This window comes from Marmota monax, unplaced genomic scaffold, assembly GCF_021218885.2.
Source record: "Marmota monax isolate L192 unplaced genomic scaffold, Marmota_monax_Labrador192_F-V1.1 WCK01_AAM20220418_F8-fsc00045, whole genome shotgun sequence".
Lineage (NCBI taxonomy): Eukaryota > Metazoa > Chordata > Mammalia > Rodentia > Sciuridae > Marmota > Marmota monax.
Window position 1 is genome coordinate 6,576,208 of NW_026692132.1, and position 20,320 is coordinate 6,596,527.

Genomic DNA, 20,320 nt, shown 5'->3' on the forward strand with positions numbered 1-20,320 from the left:
TTCATCATGGACTAATTGATTTATAAGATGCAATAAAACGTGTAGAAAAATGAAATAAAGATATATGAAATATGTCTCAAATTTTTATTTATGTTGAATCAATATAAAATTGCTTTATGTAATTGCTGTGAAAGTTATATAAATACTCAGGTTCTGTGCTTACCTCATCATGGATTATAACAAATATTTTATGGCTGGTAGTCTCAGGCTTGCGCTGGTCTGTGGGCTATACTTGGTGTGGTATTAGTCTGGGTAGTCTGGGTCCCTCAGGGTTTTCAGCAAAGAATAGTGTGATTATAGTTGTATTTAACACAGTGAAATTCTGGCAAATACGAATGATAATTAGATTTTAGTCTGGAAGACTGGAAACTAAGGAATCTTGGAATTATCACTTAGCATTTGAGGGATAGCTATAAATGGAGGAGAAAGTAAAGATGACTTTTTTATATTATTAATTATATAGGGAGCAGTTTTCCTACTAGGCTATAAACTTGTTAAGGCAAGGCTGTATTTCTTTTGACCACTATAGCATAAGATAGGCACTTTAAAAAATTATTATTATTATTATTTTTCTTTAATAAGACATTACAGCACACAACTGAGGCCCCAGTGTGTCAATTAAACATGGGGATATCCATTTGAAGAGAACGGAAACAAGTTTAATCTTAACCCCGTTTCTTTTGGCAACTATTAAAAAATTATTGAATGAATGAATAAATGACTAAATGAGCCAGGGAGGCAAATGCAGAGAAAGTATTTGAGGCAGAAGGATATAATAACCAGAATCAAATGTTTTCACACTGAGAAAGATGATAATTTAATAATATTTACTGGATTTAATAATTTTAAGGTTCTAAGATGATCATCTTTAGCAGAGTGATGAAGTTAAAAGTCAGATTGTAGGGGCTAGGGATGTGGCTCAAGTGGTGGTGCCCTCACCTGGCATGCGTGCGGCCCGGGTTCGATCCTCAGCACCACGTACAAACGGGGATGTAATAATAAATATTAAGAGAAAATTCACTATCTCTCTCTCTCTCTCTCTCTCTCTCTCTTAAATTAAAAAAAAAAAGTCAGATTGTAATGTCTTCCTTATCTCTATTATCTATCTGCTAAGGAAAAGAATAGAGAGGTTCTTCAAAATATAACATTTCATTAATTAATTTTAATTTACTGAGGAGAAAAGTAGTGATATATCATCTTATTGTCCATTTGGTATTGTATGGAAAAATACCTTCTTATAAGATTAATAATAGGAGTGTAATTTTTTTCTTCATTTCTGCAGGACAACTAAATCTCTACTAAATGAAATTGAAATTGATTTTTTTATATTTGATTCTGATTTGAGAAGAAAATTGAAATGTGAATAATTTGCTTCATCTTATTTTCAGTTGATTTTTAATGAATCTATTCCCTACTATTCTTGATTCTTTATTAGAACTTTACCAATAACATTCCATTTTCATCATAAAATAAAGTCTATTTTATTTTGTGCCAGGCATATGTTTGGCTAAAATTTTGTAGGAAGAATTCTGGGATGTGGGATATAACTTCTGAAGAGCCAGAAGCAGAAAAAACAAGACTAGGATCCTAATTAGAAGAAGATATATTCCATGTGTGTGTAAATATGTTAGAATAGCTACTGTCATATATAACTAAAAAGAACAACAATGACAATAACAAAATACCCAGCCTGAGCTAGTCAACCCTCCTTAACACACTCCTCGAATACTGCAGTGGTCTGTTATTTATTTCCCTGCCTGCAGGCCAGTGGACAGCTAGGCCATTGATTGCCAGTGGTGCTTGGAATGAACACTTGTTAAGATGTGCACACTTTATTTTTGAAGAACTTCCACCTGAACAATGTGATATCATCATGCTGCTTTAATTGAAAGTCCAGTTTCAGGGGCAGTTGTTTGCCCTCATCAAAAATTCCTTCACCAGCTAGTCATCTGGCTTTGTATCAGAAAAGCCATGTCCAAATATAAGATCACAAGGGCTTCATCAATACCGGCGGCTTTGCTAATTATTTAGCAAAGTGGAAGTCAGAAATGGATTTTCATTGATAAAATTGGTGGTCTTGTTAATTTGCATGACAAATGTTAGAAATTGATTTTTGGTAAAAATAAAGGTATTCAGGATCTTAAAAAATAGATTATTAATAGAAAGAAGTGTGGGGTATCATAGTAGCTAATTTACCAGGTTTGTTTTTCATTTAGTTGCTTTATTTCTTATAATAAAATTTCAGTAGAATCTTTAAGAAACATTCATCAAATATGACATTTGCTATAAAATTGACGGTGCTCTCAAACAATGTCTGGTGAACTATTAATACTTTGTCATCTGTTTTTTTGGTACTGGGGATTGATTCCAGGGGTGCTTAACCACTGAGCAACATCCCCAGCCCTTTTTTTATATTTTATTTTGAGACAGGGTCTCACTAAACTGAAGCTGGCTTTGAATTCACAAGTCTTCTGCTTCCACCTCCTGAGTGCATGCCACCATACCTGGCATCTTTGTCATCTTTATTAGTGTCTGGCTAGAAACTGTTTTGCAGTTGGTTCTGTGATTTTTTTTTTCCATAAAAAAATAAACTCTGGCATTTTCCCTGAAAATATTATGGTTGTTTTACCGTATAGTGGTAATGAAAATCCAGAAGAGTTAAAATAATACATAATATTATTTGAAAACTAGAATTTTTTCTGTTTTTTTTATTGTTGTTGTTACTAAATGTACACATTCAACATTCTTCACAGTTATTTCAAAAGATATCCCTGCATCTTTTTGTAGAATGAAGAGCAAGAAGTGATCCTTGTTAGAACAGATGATTCTGGAAGAGTGTGGCCTGTGAACACACCAGGAGAATCTCTGGATTCAAAAGCAGGAAGAAGGAAGAGACAGAAGGTATAGTTAACATATGTCCTTGTTTCTTTTTGCATACTTACTATATCTCTTAGGGAAAAGCTTTATGTCCCAGACCTGTTGCTTCCTTAGATGGCTATTTGAGACCTGGTAATGGTGTATCCACATAAAGTAATGTCTTAATTATGTAGGTGCTATGAACCCTCATACACCTAATTTCCTTTTCCATCTTTCAGTTCGAGCAATTAGTTTTTAGCACCAACTTGAGGCTCTTAAGATGGCAAAACCTGCATATTTAGTTTTCCTAAGTAAGGTTTTGTTTGTTTGTTTAAAGAAAATGACATCCCTGGGGAAAAGGAAAAGTAAAGGGGCAGAAATAGGCATTGTAATTCTAGTAGAAGTTCTTTAATATGGAAGCAAGATAGTACAAATAATAATTGAGAATACAAAAGATTTAAGTGTCTGTTGCTGTCAGAGATACTAGTTACATTTTTCAACAAACTGAAGTGGGGGAGATTTCTCTTCTAAAGTAATGAGGAATTAGGGGAATACAAAGGAGCTATGTAGGAGAATAGTAAAGGTTTGAATATATAAAATGACAGAACTGCACAGGGATCCATAAATGCATTGAAAGGGCACTGAGGGCCCTTTTTTGTTTGTTTGTTTGTTTTGTTTTTGTTTTTTTTTTTTGATAGGCATACTGTCAAGCAAAAGGAAGGCAGACAGATTCATTCAGGACTGGGATTTGCTCTTTGAGTATAATGAAAGGACAAAGGGCAAGAGGGCCAGATATTAAGGATCTGGAGCCAGGGAGTGACTGAAGTCATTGCATATGAGGTTTAAGCTAGTGAAGAAAAGCATAGCAATATTGGAAAAATAGTGGGACTCTGGTTGCAAAGATCTCAAAACAGTTGAAGACCAGCTTTTATTTGGATAAGGAAATGCAAGAACAGCATTCAGCAGATTTTTTTTGGAAGGAAATAAATAGCACTCAACTATGCCTACCTGGAAATGGATCCAACTGAAAGGAAAAGCCAAGATTGAATTAGATGGGAATCAGAATATCGGTATTATTTCTGATAAAGCTGTTTGTAGATTAAGGTTTTAATAGAAGTGGATGTCTTATCATTTCTATTTGCTGTAACAATACCATAGACTGGTGGCTTACACAATGAGAATTTATTTCTTATAGTTCTGGAGAGTGGGAAGTCCAAATCAGCTCTGGCAGGTTTAATGTCTGATTGAGGGCATGCTTCCTGGTTTGTAGCTTGTGGTTTTCTCATTTTATCCTCATATATTAGAGAGGGGCAAGCAGAGAGAGAAAGTTCAAATGTCTACTTATATATAGGTGTATTAATCCCATTTGAGACCTAATTACCTCCTGAAAGATTCCATCTCTTAATAGCATCACATTGAGATTTCTACTTGTGAACTTGGGAAGAATACAAAAATTAAGTCCATAGTCATGGATTTGCTAATATTTTATCTTTGTTTTTGATATTTGATCTCTGGATAACTGTAGTCTTTCTTCCACATTGCTAAGAAATTTTAACTACAAGGAGAAGAGCAGAGAAGAGAAGAAGTGTAGGTTAAGTTTACTTTTATGCCCAAATTCAGAAATCAGATGATGTCATTCTATCCCTAGGGAAGAGGACAAGTAAAGGACAGAGGTAGGGATTATAATTCTAGTGGAAGTTCTCTCACATAGAAGCAAATAGTGTAGGGAAAAACTGGAAGTAATGGTTCTGATACATGGTAGGATTTTCACATATATTATCAGATTTATCGATAATCTATTAAAAAATGCTTCAGGGACATGTTTTTACCAAATTAATTATTTTTATCTTGTCATAGGTTTTTACTCATGAGGAAAAAGAAAGGGTTCGATATTTTCCTGATGATGATCATCTCAGTCTGAATGACTTAGTCAAAAATGAAAAGATGGGAACAGTAGAAAATCAAAACAAACTTTTTATGAGAATGGCATCTAAGGTAAGAATTATGGTTTGGATCTTTAGTGTCCTTTAAAAAGCTCATTTGTTAGACAATGCAGGAATGTTGAGAGTTGAAATGATTAGAGTATGAGAGGAATAACCTCATCAGTGGGTCAGTCCATCCATGACTGGAAAGCGGAGTAGCTTTCCCCTTTTATACCCTTCCAACATGATGTTCTTCTTTACTCAGGCACAAAGCAATGGGGTCTGTGACTATGGACTGAACCTCTGAAACCATGAGGTCAAAATAAATTTTTCTACTCTAAATTGTTCTTTTGGTCACAGAGTTACAAAACTAACATAGAAATACATATTTCTAGGATGCCTTTGAATTTTGAGAAGCTGGTTCTACAATCTCACAATGATCAACTTTTTAGAGATTTGATTCCAATCTTGGTTTATTTTATTAAATTAAATCTCGTGTAAGACATTAGGAAAATATTAAGACAAAAAATATATTTTGATTTTGGTTTTAAATATAGAATCTGCTATACTTCTCTAATGTATTCTAAGAAGATGTTAATTATATATTTGCTTTACCATTTAAAGGAAAGTTAGGGGCCAAAATTTAATGATTGGCAATGTGCTGTTTGTTAAATTACCAGTCTGTCTTAATTTAATATTCCTCTGGTTCTTTATAATGATATCATGAGGTAAAAAAAATATTTGGAGTAATAGATTATGGATTATAGAGAAGACATCTTCTTGAATGTGTCTACATAAATGTATATTACTTTAACAGATCATTATGAGTAGTAGAATGAATAGTTGTGTTAATGCATGTTCTTTGTGATAGTCTCTTCCTTTGCAATTCCTTCAAACACTGCCATTTCCATAAAAGAGACATTGTTTTTAAATTTTGCTCTATGTTAGGATTTGGCAAACTATGCAGGGGAAAATTCATTTCACTGTCTATATTTACAAATAAAGTTTTGTTGAAACACAAATATACAAAGTGTATACATTGTCTAAGGCTATTTTTGCTGATATGACTCAGTTGAGTCGTGTGACACAGACTCCATAGCCCACAGAGCTGCAAATATTTACTAACGAGCCCTTTTCAGAAAAATTATCTCATCCTTTACTCTATAATACCAATAGTTATGTTTTGCAATTGAGAATTTAAAAAGGGGTATCTGAGAGGAATGGTGAGGTGAAACTGTTCACTATATACCTTTTCTGATTTGCAAATTTTTTTTTGTATTATGTGAATATATTACTTGGTCAACAATTAACTTATTGAAACTTAAAATAAAGATAACCCAGATATCTGAATGTGTCAGGAACATGAGAGGGTGAGGAGTAACCTAAACTTAGTTTAAAAATAGAAGTGGTCATTGAATCAAGATCCAGGAATTGTATGGAATCTTAAATGTAGCATATTAGCATAATTTTACCTCTGTTTAGCATAATTTTACCTGTATTTAGTTTGGAGAAATTGCTTAAATTTTCTAGGATCTGGAAATTTAGTGCAGAAAGATGGACATATGTATTTTTATGAAGTTTCTCTCAGAAATGTTACTTTTTATATTAGTCTGAATGAAACACAGTTTTAGTAATCTCAACATAGTCCATTCAAGTTTACATGTAAATTTTTTTTTTTTGAAAACTGTAATAGTCATTTATTAATCCAGCAGTCCTTTGTGAACCTTATTTGTGCCATATACTCAGTGCTAGGTACTGAGAAGCAATCAAGTTGAAGTTAGTGCCATCAGAGGGCTTATATTTCTCTTGGATGAAACATACAGGGAACAAATACATAAAATAAAATATTATAAAACATGAGTAACACAGAAAATATATTTTTCTGTGAAATAAAGCAAACCACAAGGAGATGGTGGGTGATGTTTTCAGTAGAGTATCAGGAACAAAGTTTCTTTGTGAAGGGGGTGTTTCAGCAAACTCTGAGCAAAGTGAGTTCATGTGACTATCAGAGAGGAGACTATTTGAAATATAAGAAACAGCAAATGAAAAGGATCTGAACCAGAGACAAGCTTGAAGAACACCAAGGGATAGTAAAAAGACAAATGTGACTGGAAGTAAAGGGAGAAAGAGAAAGACAAGATGAGATTGGAGACGCACAAGAAATGAGATATTAAAGTCTCACAGACCATATAGTGAGAAATTCTGATTTTGTTTTGAATGATGGGAAGCTATTTGAAGTTTTTTAGTGGGTATTGGCATGATCATGGTTTCTTATATTTTGATCTTATTTTTCTACTATTCTTTTGAGAGGTAATATACAGTGAAATTCTTATGATAGACAATAGATATTCAATAAGTCTTTTCTTCACTTTCCATTCATTTTTTTGTTTTGTTTTTACATGATTTAGATATTTCCTAAAAATTTTAAGCAGAAATCAGCCAGTATTGATTGCATAAGTTAAACTATAAACTGGACAAATAAGTGTACAACTGATATAAATTCAATCTTGATTTTTATGAAAGAGATGGTTTGGATGACTTATATATTGTCAAATGTTTAGTTCTGTTGTATTAACATTTTGGAAAAGATGTTATTTTTATCCAAGCAAATTGTTTTCTTTGTATTACTTAATGGAGATGTTAATTTGATTGAAGCAACTAAGGAAATGAAGACAATGCCAACCCTTTTCTCCTCCTATAATTAATTGTGTTAAGTTTTTCCTATGTGTTTTTGGTGAGTGAAGATTGAGTCATATATGATAGCAAAGGGAAGAAGGTAGACTTGAATTACATTAGGCAATTTTATATTAGAATAAAGGACAAAGGTGTTTTTTAAAATGCACACTTCAATACCAATTGTTACCTTTTTGCAGTAGAACTAATGGAGGTACGTACGGTTACTGTGGAAATGCTGATTTGGTATTGTGATTTTTAGTTCTGCCTGACAAATATCACACAGCATAGTAACAATGGGTTTTTGTACCACTAATAACTATAATTAGTTATGGAAAAAATTTGAAATAATAAAGCTTATGAAGTATTTAGAATATTAACTATGTCTATAAATACTGTACTTAATTATTTTTAAGTTTACGAATGAAGTAACTAAGTTATTACATTTTTTAGAACAAGTAATATCATTGATAGGTAATTTAGAGATGTTAAATATTTTCACGAAGAGACAGTGAAAGCTCCATTATATTTCTTCTTATTATTTTGAAAGGCATTAGTCAAGGATAAGGGTCAATAAAGTTTTCCTGTAATAGGCAAGATGGTAATAGGGTTGGCTTTCTGTTTCAGCTTTTTGCTCTGCTATTTTGGCACAAAAGCAGCCATATATAACATTGCTTCCTAAAAATTTTAAGCAGAAATCAGCCAGTATTGATTGCATAAGTTATGCACATTTTCTTTATCTATTCACCTGTTGAAGGATACCTATGTTGGTTCCATAGCTTGGCTTTGGTGAATTGAGCTGCTGTCAATATTAATGTGGCTGCATCACTGTAGTATGTTGATTTTAATCATTTGGGTATATACTGATGAGTGGGATAACTGGGTCAAATAGTGGTTCGATTCCCAGTTTTCTGAGGAATCTCTGTTCTGCTTTTCAGAGTGGTTGTACCAATTTGCAGTCCCACCAGCAATGTGCGAGTGTATCTTTTTCCCCACATCCTTTCCATTGTTTCTTGTTTCTTGTATTCTTAATAATTGCCATTATGACTGGAGTGAGGTGAATTTTCAGTGTAGTTGTAATTTGCATTTTTCTAGTCACAAGTGATGTTGCACATTTTTTCATATATATGTTGACTGATCATATTTCTTCTTCTGTGAAGCATCTGTACAGTTCCATTGTCCATTTATTGATTGGGTTATTTATTTTTTTGGTGTTGTTTTGAGCTCTTTATATGTCCTGGAAATTAATTCTCTATCTGAGGTGCTGTGGCAAAGATTTTCTCCCATTCTGTAGGCTCTCTTCATGTGCTTAATTGTTTCCTTTGCTGTGAAGAAACTTTTAGTTTCAAACATCCCATTTATTGATTCTTGATTTTACTTCTTGCACTGTATGATTGTTGTTAAGGAATTTGGTTCCTAAGCTGACAAAATGGAGAATTGGGCCTGATTTTTCTTCTGGAAGGCACAGGGTCTTTGGTCTAATGCCAAGGTCCTTGATCCACTTTGAGTTGAGTTTTGTGCCGGGGTAGAGATAGAGGTCTAATTTCATTTTGTTACATATGGATTTCAGTTTTCCCAGCACCATTTGTTGAAGAGGCTATCTTTTCTCCAATGTATGTTTATGACGCCTTTGTCTAGTATGAGATAACTGTATTTATGTGGGCTTGTCTCTGTGTCTTTTATTCCTTACTATAAGTCTTTATGTCTGTTTTGGTGCCAATACCATGCTGTTTTTGTTACTATAGCTCTGTAATATAATTTAAGGTCTTGTATTGTGATGCTTTCTGTTTTACTTTTCTTGTTGAAGATTGCTTTGGCTATTCTGGGTCTTTTATTTTTCCAAGTGAGTTTCATGATTGCTTTTTCTATTTCTATGAAGAATGTCATTAGAATCTTCATAGGAGTTGCATTAAATCTGAATAGTGCTTTTGATAGTATGGCTATTTTTACAATATTAATTCTACCTAGCCAAGAACATGGGAGATCTTTCTGTCTTCTAAGTCTTCCTCAATTTATTTCTTTAAAGTTCTATAGTTTTCATTGTAGAGGTCTTTTACCTCTTTTATTAGATTGATTCCCAAATATTTTATGTTTTTTGAGGCTATTGTGAATGGAATAGTTTTCCTAATTTCTCTCAGTTGATTCATCATTGATGCATAGGAATGCAATTGATTTATGGGTGTTAATTTTATATCCTGCTACTTAGCTGAATTCATCTATGAATTCTAGAATTTAAATATAGAATCATGTCATTGGCAAATAGGGATAATTTTTTTCTTTTTTTTATTGGTTGTTCAAAACATTATAAAGCTCTTGACATATCATATTTCATACATTAGATTCAAGTGGGTTATGAACTCCCATTTTTACCCCATATACAGATTGCAGAATCACATTGGTTACACATCCACATTTTTACATAATGCCATATTAGTAACTGTTGTATTCTGCTACCTTTCCTATCCTCTACTATCCCCCCCTTCCCCTCCCAAATAGGGATAATTTAATTCTTCTTTTCCTATCTGTATCCCTTTAGTTTCTGTTTTCAAATGTCTCTGATTAGATTCCAGGGCTGTGTTGAACAGAGATGGTGAAGAGGGCATCTATTGAGATAATCATGTGATTCTTGTCTTTAAGTCTATTGAAGTGATGATTTATGTTTATTGATTTCCTTATGTTGAACCCTTGGATGAACCCCACTTTATTATGGTGCACTATCTGTTTAATATGTTTTTGTATGCAATTTTCCAGTATTTTATTAAGAATTTTTGCATCTAAGTTCATCAGGGATATGGGTCTGAAATTTCCTTTACTACTTGTGTCTTTGTCTGGTCTTGGTATTAGATACTAGCTTCATAGAGTGAGTTTGGAAGGGTTCCCTCCATTTCTGTTTCATGAAATAATTTGAGGAGGATTGGTTTTAATTCTTTGAAGGTATGGTAGAACTTGAAGGTATGGTAGAGAATCCATTTGGTCCTGGGCTTTTCTTTCTTGGTAGGCTTTTGATGGTGTCTTTAATTTCATTGCTTGAAATTGATGTGTTTAAATTTTCTATGTCCTGATTCAATTTGAGTAGGTCATATGTCTCTAGAAATTTGTTGCTGTCCTCAAGATTTTCTATTTTATTAGAATATTAATTTTCAAAATAGTTTCTGGTTATCGTCTATATTTCAGTAGTATCTGTTTTGATATTTCCTTTTTAATCACTAATTTTAGTAATTTGAGTTTTTTCTTTCTTTCTCTTCATTAATTTGACTAAGGGTTTATCAATTTTATTTATTTTTTCAAAGAACCAGTGTTTTGTTCTGTCAATGTTTTGAATTATTTCTTTTGTTTCAATTTAAATTATTTTAGCTCTGATTTTAATTATTTTCTGTCTTCTACTGCTTTTAGTGATTTGTTCTTCTTTTTCTAGGGCTTTGAGATGTAAAATTAGGGCATTTATTTGTTGACTTTCCATTCTTTTAATGAGTGAGCTCAAGGCAATGAACTTTCCTCTTAGCACTCCTTTCATAGTATCCCTGAGAGTTTGATATGTTGTATTGCTATTCTTATTTACCTATAAAAGTGTTTTTTTTTATTTCCTTCCTAATTTCTTTTGCTATCCATTTATCGTTCAGTAGCGTATTTAGTCTCCAGATGTTAGAATAGCTTCTATTTTTATTTTATCATTGATTTCTAATTTTATTCCATTATGATCTGATAGAATGCAAGGTATTATCTCAATTTTTTTGTATTTGTTGAGAGTTGTTTTGTGGCCCAAGATATGGTCTATTTTAGAGAAGGATCTGTGTGCTGCTGAGAAGAAAGTGTGTTCAGATGGATGAAATATTCTGTATATGTCTGTTAAGTCTAAATTACTAATTTTATTTTTTAGTTCTATAGCTTCTTCATTTAATTTTTATCTGGAGGATCTATTCAGTGTTTTGTTAAAGTCACCCAGTATTATTGTGTTGTGGTCTTTTTCATTCTTGAAGTTGAGAAGGGTTTGCTTGATGTATGTAGATACTCCATGTTGGGGTCATAAATATTTACAATTGTCATGTCTTGTTGATATATAATTCCCTTTAACAGTATAAAATGTCCTTTCTTATCGCTTCTGATTAACTTTGGCTTGAAGTCCTCTTTACCTGATATGATAGAAACCCTTGCTTGTTTACCGAGATCCATGTGAATGATATATCCCATCTTTTTACCTTTAGTCTGTGGATGTCTTTGCCTATGAGGTGAGTCTCATGGAGACAGCATATTATTGGATCTTGTTTTTAGATCCAATCTACCAGTCTATGTCTTTTTTTTTTAAGATTTTTTTTTCTAAGATGGACACAATATCTTTATTTTATTTATTTTATGTGGTGCTGAGAATTGAACCCAGTGCCTAACCTGTGCGAGGCAAGCTCTCTATTGCTGAACTTATAACCCGACTCAGGTTATAGAAAGAGAGAACCATTGTGCTTGGCTGATAGCAGAAGAAAACAGAGAGAGATTAAAGGGAAACAGATAAGTGAGAGAAAAAAAATATAAAAAAAATATAAAGTAAAAATTTTTTAAATTAAAATTAAGAAAAAAACAAGACTGAAATATACTAACAAACTTCTTAGTCGTCAAAATACTGATTCATGAAAAATAACTTGTTTCAAAAATGATAGACATGAGAAAAGAAAAAAAAAATATGAATATGTATAAATGTCCATGAACCATTAAGTCCACAATTAAGCAGAGAAAAGAAAAAAGATAAAGAAAAAAAAAATCCTAATGAAAAGTTAAAAAGTTGTTTCTGTTGGAGTTCAAAAATTTCTCAGCTTCTCTTCTCAGTGGTTAGGTGGGGCTGTCTGGAGTATGAGTGTGTGGTTGCTAGGGTGAGAGAGGTAATCCCATGGGGAACTCCTGGAAGTGAGGTTTAGGTTTAGGTAGGCTCCAGGCTCTTCACCAGTTGGATGCCAGTTGGTCTCAAGATTTAAAATCATACACCTCTAGGCCCCACCAGTTGCTGGTCCATACTAGAAGATTATACCCTAGGGATCTCCCCTGAGTTCTATTTGTGTGGTTGAGGAGCCAATTCTTAGTTCACTACCTCACCTGTATAATCTAAGTTTCCTGGTCTTAGGTTCAATCTCCAAGTCAATCTCTCCTGCACCTACTCTTTCAAATTCCTGGCCAGGTGCGCCTCTCCTGGCCAGTCCTGCAAGCAGCCAGATAGGAGGGGGAGAGAGAGCCATTTGGGTTTCAATGACCAGTTATCACTTGTGTAAACCTCTCTTCATGTTTGATTTTCTCCTAGTTATTTAGGCATACTCTATGTCTTGAGTGTGAGTTTGATAGGCCTGTATTTTAGGCTGGACTAGGGTTTGTCAGGAATCATCTCTCTCAGCTGCTGGTCCCCATGCCGTGGTTGCAAAATGGTTCCTTCTTCTGTCCTCTGCATGCTACTGGGAGAGATTCAGTTTCTTTCCCATACAAGGCTGTTGTGCAGCATTCCTTTCAGTTTAGTTGGGCTGTGTTTTTGATCTATAAACCTCTGTACTCAGATATGCCCTAGTCCTCCTAAAAATGTGCGTTCCTTTAATTTCCGTATCCCTCCACTGTGCTCATTGAGGGACTGCTGTGGTAATGCCTCAGTAGCAGCTGTGGCACTGGAGATTTTGTCCTTATTTTATTGTATCCAATCTCCTAAATCCTCTATCTGCTTTGAGTGTCCAATATTAAATTCCAGTAAAGTCCCCCACTTTTTGTTTTGTTTTTGTTCACCCACCTTTCTGAGAAGCTGCCTGTCTGTTTTCTTGATTTTATGCCACAGAGTAGCCTGGAAAGTGACCTGCTCTATTTTGCCATCTTCAACAAATATTAGTTGATCTCATTCAATGTGTGTTCTCTTACTGCTGATATCATTGGCACATGAGGAAACATGCTCCTTGCTTTTGGAGCTTATAGGCTTGTGAAGGAAAAGAAAAATAGATAATTACAAAAAATTAATTCTGTAATTATGAAAGTGCAAAATACTGTGAAAGATAAGGACAAAGTCTTGTGAGAGCAACACCAGAGATCTAACTAAGAGACAGGAAAGAGTTAATGTCAGACAATAAGTCTGATATTCCCTCTGTTGTGTTTTTAAACATATCCAGCTGTCTTTTGCTGTTGGTGTATATTTTACTTTTTATTGATATCTTATATTGATTCATTTGACTTTTACTATCCACTTTTTTCTTGCAACTCTTTAATTCAGGTTATATTCAGTCTTTCCAATTGTATTTTTACAACTTCAATAATGTCTCTTACTTATAATGAGGTCAAGAAGGCACCTGATGCCAAATATGAGCTTGATCTTACTTGTTTTAATAGGGAATTATTTTTTTTAATACTTTCTATATTTCTTGGTTTTTACAAAAATAATCTACATAATTAATGAAAAAAGGAACAGTAAGAAATATCCAGAAAAAGAAGAGAGTATTCATCTATTTTCTTACAATATATATGCCAGTGTATTTATTATGATTTTCTACATATATTAAACATATATTATCTTCCTTTGAAATAACAGAATCAAGAATTTAATATTTTGGGAAGGGAGCTTACTAATATTGCTTAACCTTCCACATTTTACAAGTGAGGAAACTGAGACTCCAAGAGAATCAAAGGGCTTATGCAATACCAAGTGACTTTCCTAATTCCCGCGTTGCAAAAGGCAGCACCAGAGCTTCAATTTTTAACTCCCAGGCCAGCTTTTGTCATTAAATAGTACTGCCTTTCAAATGACTCATGTTAATGGGTAGTTGTTGATTACCGCCTAGATTTAATTGTCTTTGTCTAATTTGCATGTGTCATTTATTGGTATTGGGAATAATAAGTTGTGTATGCTTTGTTCTTTCTTAAAATACATTGTATTGACTTCAACATTGTTTAAATATAAACTCTTCCGTTTAAAATTTAAGACATCAGTGTTTCCTTGGCAACATAAACTCTGCCACATTTTCATGAGATCTATATACATCTTTCCTCATTAATTTTGTTTGCACTGTAGGCAGTAATTTTGTCCTTTTTGTATGACAAAGCATTAAAAATGGGCTGGAGGGAGGAAAAACAGAAGGTACAAGAGAAGACTAGTAAGGGAGAAGAAAAATTACCTGATTCCCTCACAGGTAATTAGGGTTTTACCTTAGATTTTCAGATGATTTTATCATCTAATAACAGAAGTTTGTATTTCTATTGATAGTTGTATTATTCCTGTGTTATACTTCTTTTTAGGGTTTAATATATTTTCTGATGGAAGTAAACTTTAAAATACCCATTGCATACTTCCAGAATACACAGTAGAACTTAATCTTTTACTGTTTTATTTTCAGCAAACTGTAGCATTAATAAAAAATCTTGAGAGATTAACTGACATACCTTTATTAAAAATTTGATTAGAATAAGATAAGGGATATTGAAATTGCCAACTTCTTGTAACACCCTTTGGTCATTTTAGTTTTCATCGTAGACATTTCCATTCTCATAGACATTTTGTAGATACAGGGTGAAATTAGATTTGGAAGAAGCTAATCCAAGCATGTGGAATCGTGTCTATTTTCTTCTGACATCCCCTACAGGAAATTTGAAATTTGTATGTCAAAAAATGGGAGAGGTTATATTTTGCTTTTATATGGGACTGAAAAAGATGTTGGCATGAATCCATTCCAAGCTTCTTAACTAAGTAGTTTATTTTTCTGAAACTCATTTGATGGGTGCAGCAAGTGGGAGAGATTTAGGAATGCCAGAGAATTAATTTACTTAACATTCTTTAGTTCAGAGTCAGTTTTGTTTTTAACCATAACAACTATTAAGATTTTAACCACTTTAAGTATACAATTCAGTGGCATAAATACGTTCACAGTGTTGTACAAACAGCAGTATGGTCCATTTCCAGAACTTTTTTCATTATCTTAAACAGATGTTCTATACCCATTAACAGTGCCTCCCCTTCTCACACTCTTTCTCTTTTCTCCTTCCCTCTCAGTCTTTATGAATTTCCACCTTCTAGGTAATTTACATAAGTACAATCATGTACACTATTTGTCATTTTGTATCTGACTTTTGTCTCTTAGCATGTCTTTAGTTCATTCATGTTATATTATGTATCAGAATTTCATTCCTTATTAAGAATGAATCATATTTTTTTTCTCATTTGTTAATTGATATACATTTGGGTTGTTTCTACCTTTTAGCTACCGTGAATAGTGCTGTGAACATTGTTATCGTACAGGTATCTGAGTCTCTGCTTTCAATATTGAGGGGTATTATATCTAGACATGGAATTCTAAATCAAATGGTAGATCTGCTTAACTTTGAGGAACTACCACAGTTTTCCATAGAGGCTGTATAATTTTACATTCTCAGGAGCAATGCACAAGGGTTCCAGTTTCTCTACATTCTCCTCAGTATTTTTTCTTCTCCTCCTTCTTCACAAAAGAAAAAAAAAATAGCAATACTAATGGGTGAGATCCCAGTTCTTAATTAATTACTTTAATATTTTAACCATTTTAATTATACAATTCAGTGGCATAAATACATTCACAGTGTTGTACAACTAGCAGTATGATCCATTTCCAGAACTTTTTTCATTATCTTCAACAGGTGTTCTATACCCATTAATAGTGCCTCCTCTCACAATATTAATGTGGTGAGGTCCCAGTTCTTCACCATGGTGAGGTTTTATAAGGACCACTGGACAGTTCTCTCAGATTTTGACCTAAATTTAAATTACTTTTAATCAAATATACTGATTTAATAGTTTTTTCCATTTTTCTCTTTAAGGAAAAAAGGGTAAAGCATCATATGAAATTTATATTTTATTAGCAAATTCATCTTTTTTCCAATGAATTTGAGGATTTGGAGTTTGAAGGATAATTTTAGAGTTTTGATTAAAACTTGATTTAAAAGCAGTGTCATAAACTTAAAATGCTTTGGTAAGAATTAGGCTATAGTTAGTAATCCCTGTGTAATACTGCAATATTAATTACATAAGTTTGTTTCACACCATTGTTTCTACATAATGATGCTAAAAAAAAGTCTTCAGTTTTCATTGAAGGATCATATTAGTGTTTGATTTTTTTTCTAACATGCAAATAAATTTGTTAAATTTTAGGGTTTTTTTAATTCAGATTTCAGAATGGGAAAAAAGTTACTTTTTAAGATTAGAAGATATTTAATATTTTTGTATGCTTAATATTTATGTTATTTCACCAACTTCTTCTATTTCTAGGCCTGAATTTAGAAACTGATGAAACAGATTATCAGTAATATTTTATCTTAAGTCTCCAGTTCATGTAGATGGTTATTGGTAGTGAACACAGAATAACTCCCTACAACAATGTCATCTGAATTCCTCGGGGAAAAGGTGTCTTAACCTTGGTACTTTTGACATTTTGGGCTGGCTAACTATTATGGAAGAGCTCTCTGTGTAGGCTGTTTAGCAGCATCTACCCTGTCAATACCAGTAGCAGTCTCTCCTGCTCCAAACTTGTGACAACGGATAATGTCTCCAAACATTGCCAGATATCCCAGGTTGGGGAGTGGCTTGGTCACAAAATTGCCCTTATTTGAGAACACTCTACTGGGAGTATCTGGGAAAACATATTAGCAACTACCATTTTTTGAGGACTTGTTCTATGCCAGGCTCTTTACGTACATTAATGCTTATAAATATCTGTCAGTATTGGTATTAATCCATTTAATAAACAAGAACTGAGCTGATATTCATTAGCCTGTCCATGATTGTATATCCCCTTTTTTGTGTCTCTTGTCAATGCACAGTGCTATCTAACCTAGCTCAGAAAGCAAAGAGTTATCCCAAAGGGTATTACTATACTCTTGCATGTTGTTGCCACCTAGATGGCATTTGTAATTAAGTCTTCTAAAAGTCATTTCACTGTTATATTTTGCCAGCTACTTCAGATGATTGAGAACATGGTAAGAAATGTGAATTCAGTGAGCATAGAGCCATTGCCATACTTCATTTGCTGTGAAATTAATCCCTGGGTCAAAAGTAGTGATGTGTGGAATCCATGATAGTGTAAGTCCCCACACAGTTTTGGTAGCAGCATTGTATGCAAAGAAGGAAAATCCATATCCAGAAAAGATATCTATTTCAGTAAGAACAAAGCACTGGCCTTTGCGTCATGGAAGCACTCATGTATTCACCTTGCCACCAGGTAACTGCCTTATCACTCTAGGGAGTGCCATATTAGATTCTCAGTATTGTTTTCTTGTTGGCATATTAGGCATTCAGCAGTGGCCATAGCCAGTTTGACTTTGGTGAGTGAAAATTCATGTTACTGAATTCATACATATTTCCTATCTCTGCATGGCCACTTTGTTTATAAACCTGTTGGGGCAATGGTGGGAGTGACTAGTGACTTAAGTATTTTTATATAGAACACAAATGTCTTCCTAGTCTGTATTCATCTGGAGACCTGTATTCCCAGACCTCCTTGTTACAGATTCTTTAATTGTGTTTTGAGTTCCTAACCATCCAGCTAAACATGTTAGAGTGTCCTAAAGCCCACCAACACTTCTGACACCAACTATAAGTTTATCAGACCCCATGATCACCCTCGGGTTAAATATTTTGCTAGAAGAACTCACAGAATTCACTTAAAGCTGTTATTCTCATGGTAATGGCTGATTACACAGGAAGGATTCAGATTAAAATCAGACAAAGAAAAAACATGTAGAACAGAGTCTCAGAGAGCTCTGAGTATAAAGTTGCCAGTTGTCCTTTCCCAGTTGGGACTTGTATGCAGGGCTTCTTCTAGGAATGATTTGTGATGATATACACAAAATATTGCCACAATCATGGAAGCTCACTCAAGCCTTAGTTTGCAGAATTTTTATTAGACTTTTGTCACATAGACATGAATAATTGACCATGCTGATGACCTTGATTTCTGCTGTGGAGGTGGAGCTGATATTCAGCCTAAAGCCATATAATAAAGCCACTTAAACACATTGTTAGCACTTACTATCTAGTTTGGCCCAAGGATTCTAGGTGAACACAGATCCTTATCAGGCAAGACATTCTGAAGGTTTAGAGAATTTTTCTGAGAAGCAGAGGGCAAAGGCCCTATCTCTCTCTTTAGATGAAATGAATTCTTTTTTTTCTTTTTTGGTACTGGAGATTGAACCTAGGGGCGCTTAATCACTGAGCCACATCCCAAGCACTTTTTATATTTTATTTAGAGACAGGGTATTTTGAAGATGCTTAGGACCTCACTGAATTGCTGAGGCTGGCTTTGAACTTGTATTTCTCCTGCCTCAATCTCCCCAACCATTGGGATTACAGGTGTGTGCCACCATGCCTAGCTCATTTTTTTTTTTTTTTTTTGTGATGCTGGGGATTGAACCCAGGGCTTGTGCATGCGAGGCAAGCACTCTATCAACTGAGCTATATCCCCAGCACCAGTCTTGCTCTTTTTAAATAGTTTTATTAAGATAGAATTAATATATCATTCAATTCACCCATTTGTAAGTGTACAATTCAGTGGTTTATTAATAGTGTACAAGTATCACCACTGCCAATTTTAGAACATTTTATCACCTCAAAAGGAAATATTATACCTTTTAGTTATCACTTCCTAATTCTCTCAACTTTTCCCTTTTTGTCTCTAACCAACCACTAATCTATTTTCTGTCACTGTAGTTTTCCTTGTAATTTTATATGAATGGAATTATATAATCATTTCTTTATGTATGTATGTGTGACTGGCTTTATTTCACTGAGATAATGTTTTTACAGGTCATCCATGTTGTTGTAGGCATCAGTACTTCATTACTTTTTAAGGCTGTGTAATATGCCATTATGTAGATATACCACAGTTTGTTTATCCATTTATTAGTTGATAAACATTTGGGTTGTTTTCATCTTTTGAGTCTATGAAGAATACTCTGTAGAGATTTATGTATTGAGTTTTTACATGGGTATATGTTTTTATTTCTCTTCGCTAGAAGTGAAAATTCTGGGTCTTATGGTAACTCAAACCTTTGTTTGAGTTAAAATGTGTTTGTTTGAGGAATTACCATTGTGTTTTCCCTAACAGCTATATCATTTTACATTACTACCAGCAGTGTCTAAGGATTTCAATTTCACCACATCCTTGACAACAGTTGTATGTTTGATTCCAGCCATCCTAAAGTGTGAAGAGGTTAATTCATTGTGGTTTTGATTTGCATTTTCCTAAAAATTAATGATTTCGAGTATCCTTTTTCAAGGGTACACAGATAGGAGATTCAATCTCTCTATGGTTGTTTTAGCTGAAGAACCAAAGCTTTTATTAATTATGTCTTTCTCTGTGTGTGATTTTATAGCTTACACCTAAGGTAATTTGACCATCCATATAATGTAGAGCTTTTAAAAGTTTCAAACAACTTCTTAAATAAAATTTGTGTTTTATGTTTTAAAAGCATTACTCTTTCCATAGTTTATATTGGGGAAGGTATGGCAAAGGTGCCTGGAGATAAGGCAGAGTTTCATGTTTATATAGTGTGTGTGCTTATTTTTTAAATGAAGGTAGTTACTTGGCCTCTCTTGTTTCAGTTTCCTTGTCTCTTAAGTGAAAATGACAGTGTCCCCCCATTGGAGTATAAAATATAATACAATTGCATGGAATTGCACATAGTTAGTATTCAGTAAACTTTAGTTGTGATGATGTTGTTCGTGATAATGATAATGATTAATTGACCCTTGAAGATCAAGTTCAGACTTTACTTATTTTTGTTGTTGGGTCAAACACAGTAAGTGCAATATCCTCAGCTCACAAACTTAGATTTTAATTAAGTTTTCTTTTTTCTTAATATATGAATTTTATCATAGAACGCATAGATAAGATTTTGATATA

At 33.6% G+C, this 20,320-nt stretch overlaps 1 protein-coding gene across 2 annotated transcripts in view; it reads left to right on the forward strand.

Annotated features, from left to right (window-relative positions):
- Positions 1–20,320, forward strand: part of Cwf19l2 (CWF19 like cell cycle control factor 2) — a 94,407-nt gene that overhangs the window by 49,665 nt on the left and 24,422 nt on the right. For both annotated transcript variants that reach the window (XR_006856612.2, XM_046466429.2), the window contains exons 11-12: positions 2,788–2,901; positions 4,714–4,851. Coding sequence is in view for 1 of the 2 variants with exons in the window: in XM_046466429.2 (XP_046322385.1) it covers positions 2,788–2,901; positions 4,714–4,851 (252 nt within the window). In the remaining variant the exon portion in view is untranslated. The remainder of the gene's footprint in view (positions 1–2,787; positions 2,902–4,713; positions 4,852–20,320) is intronic.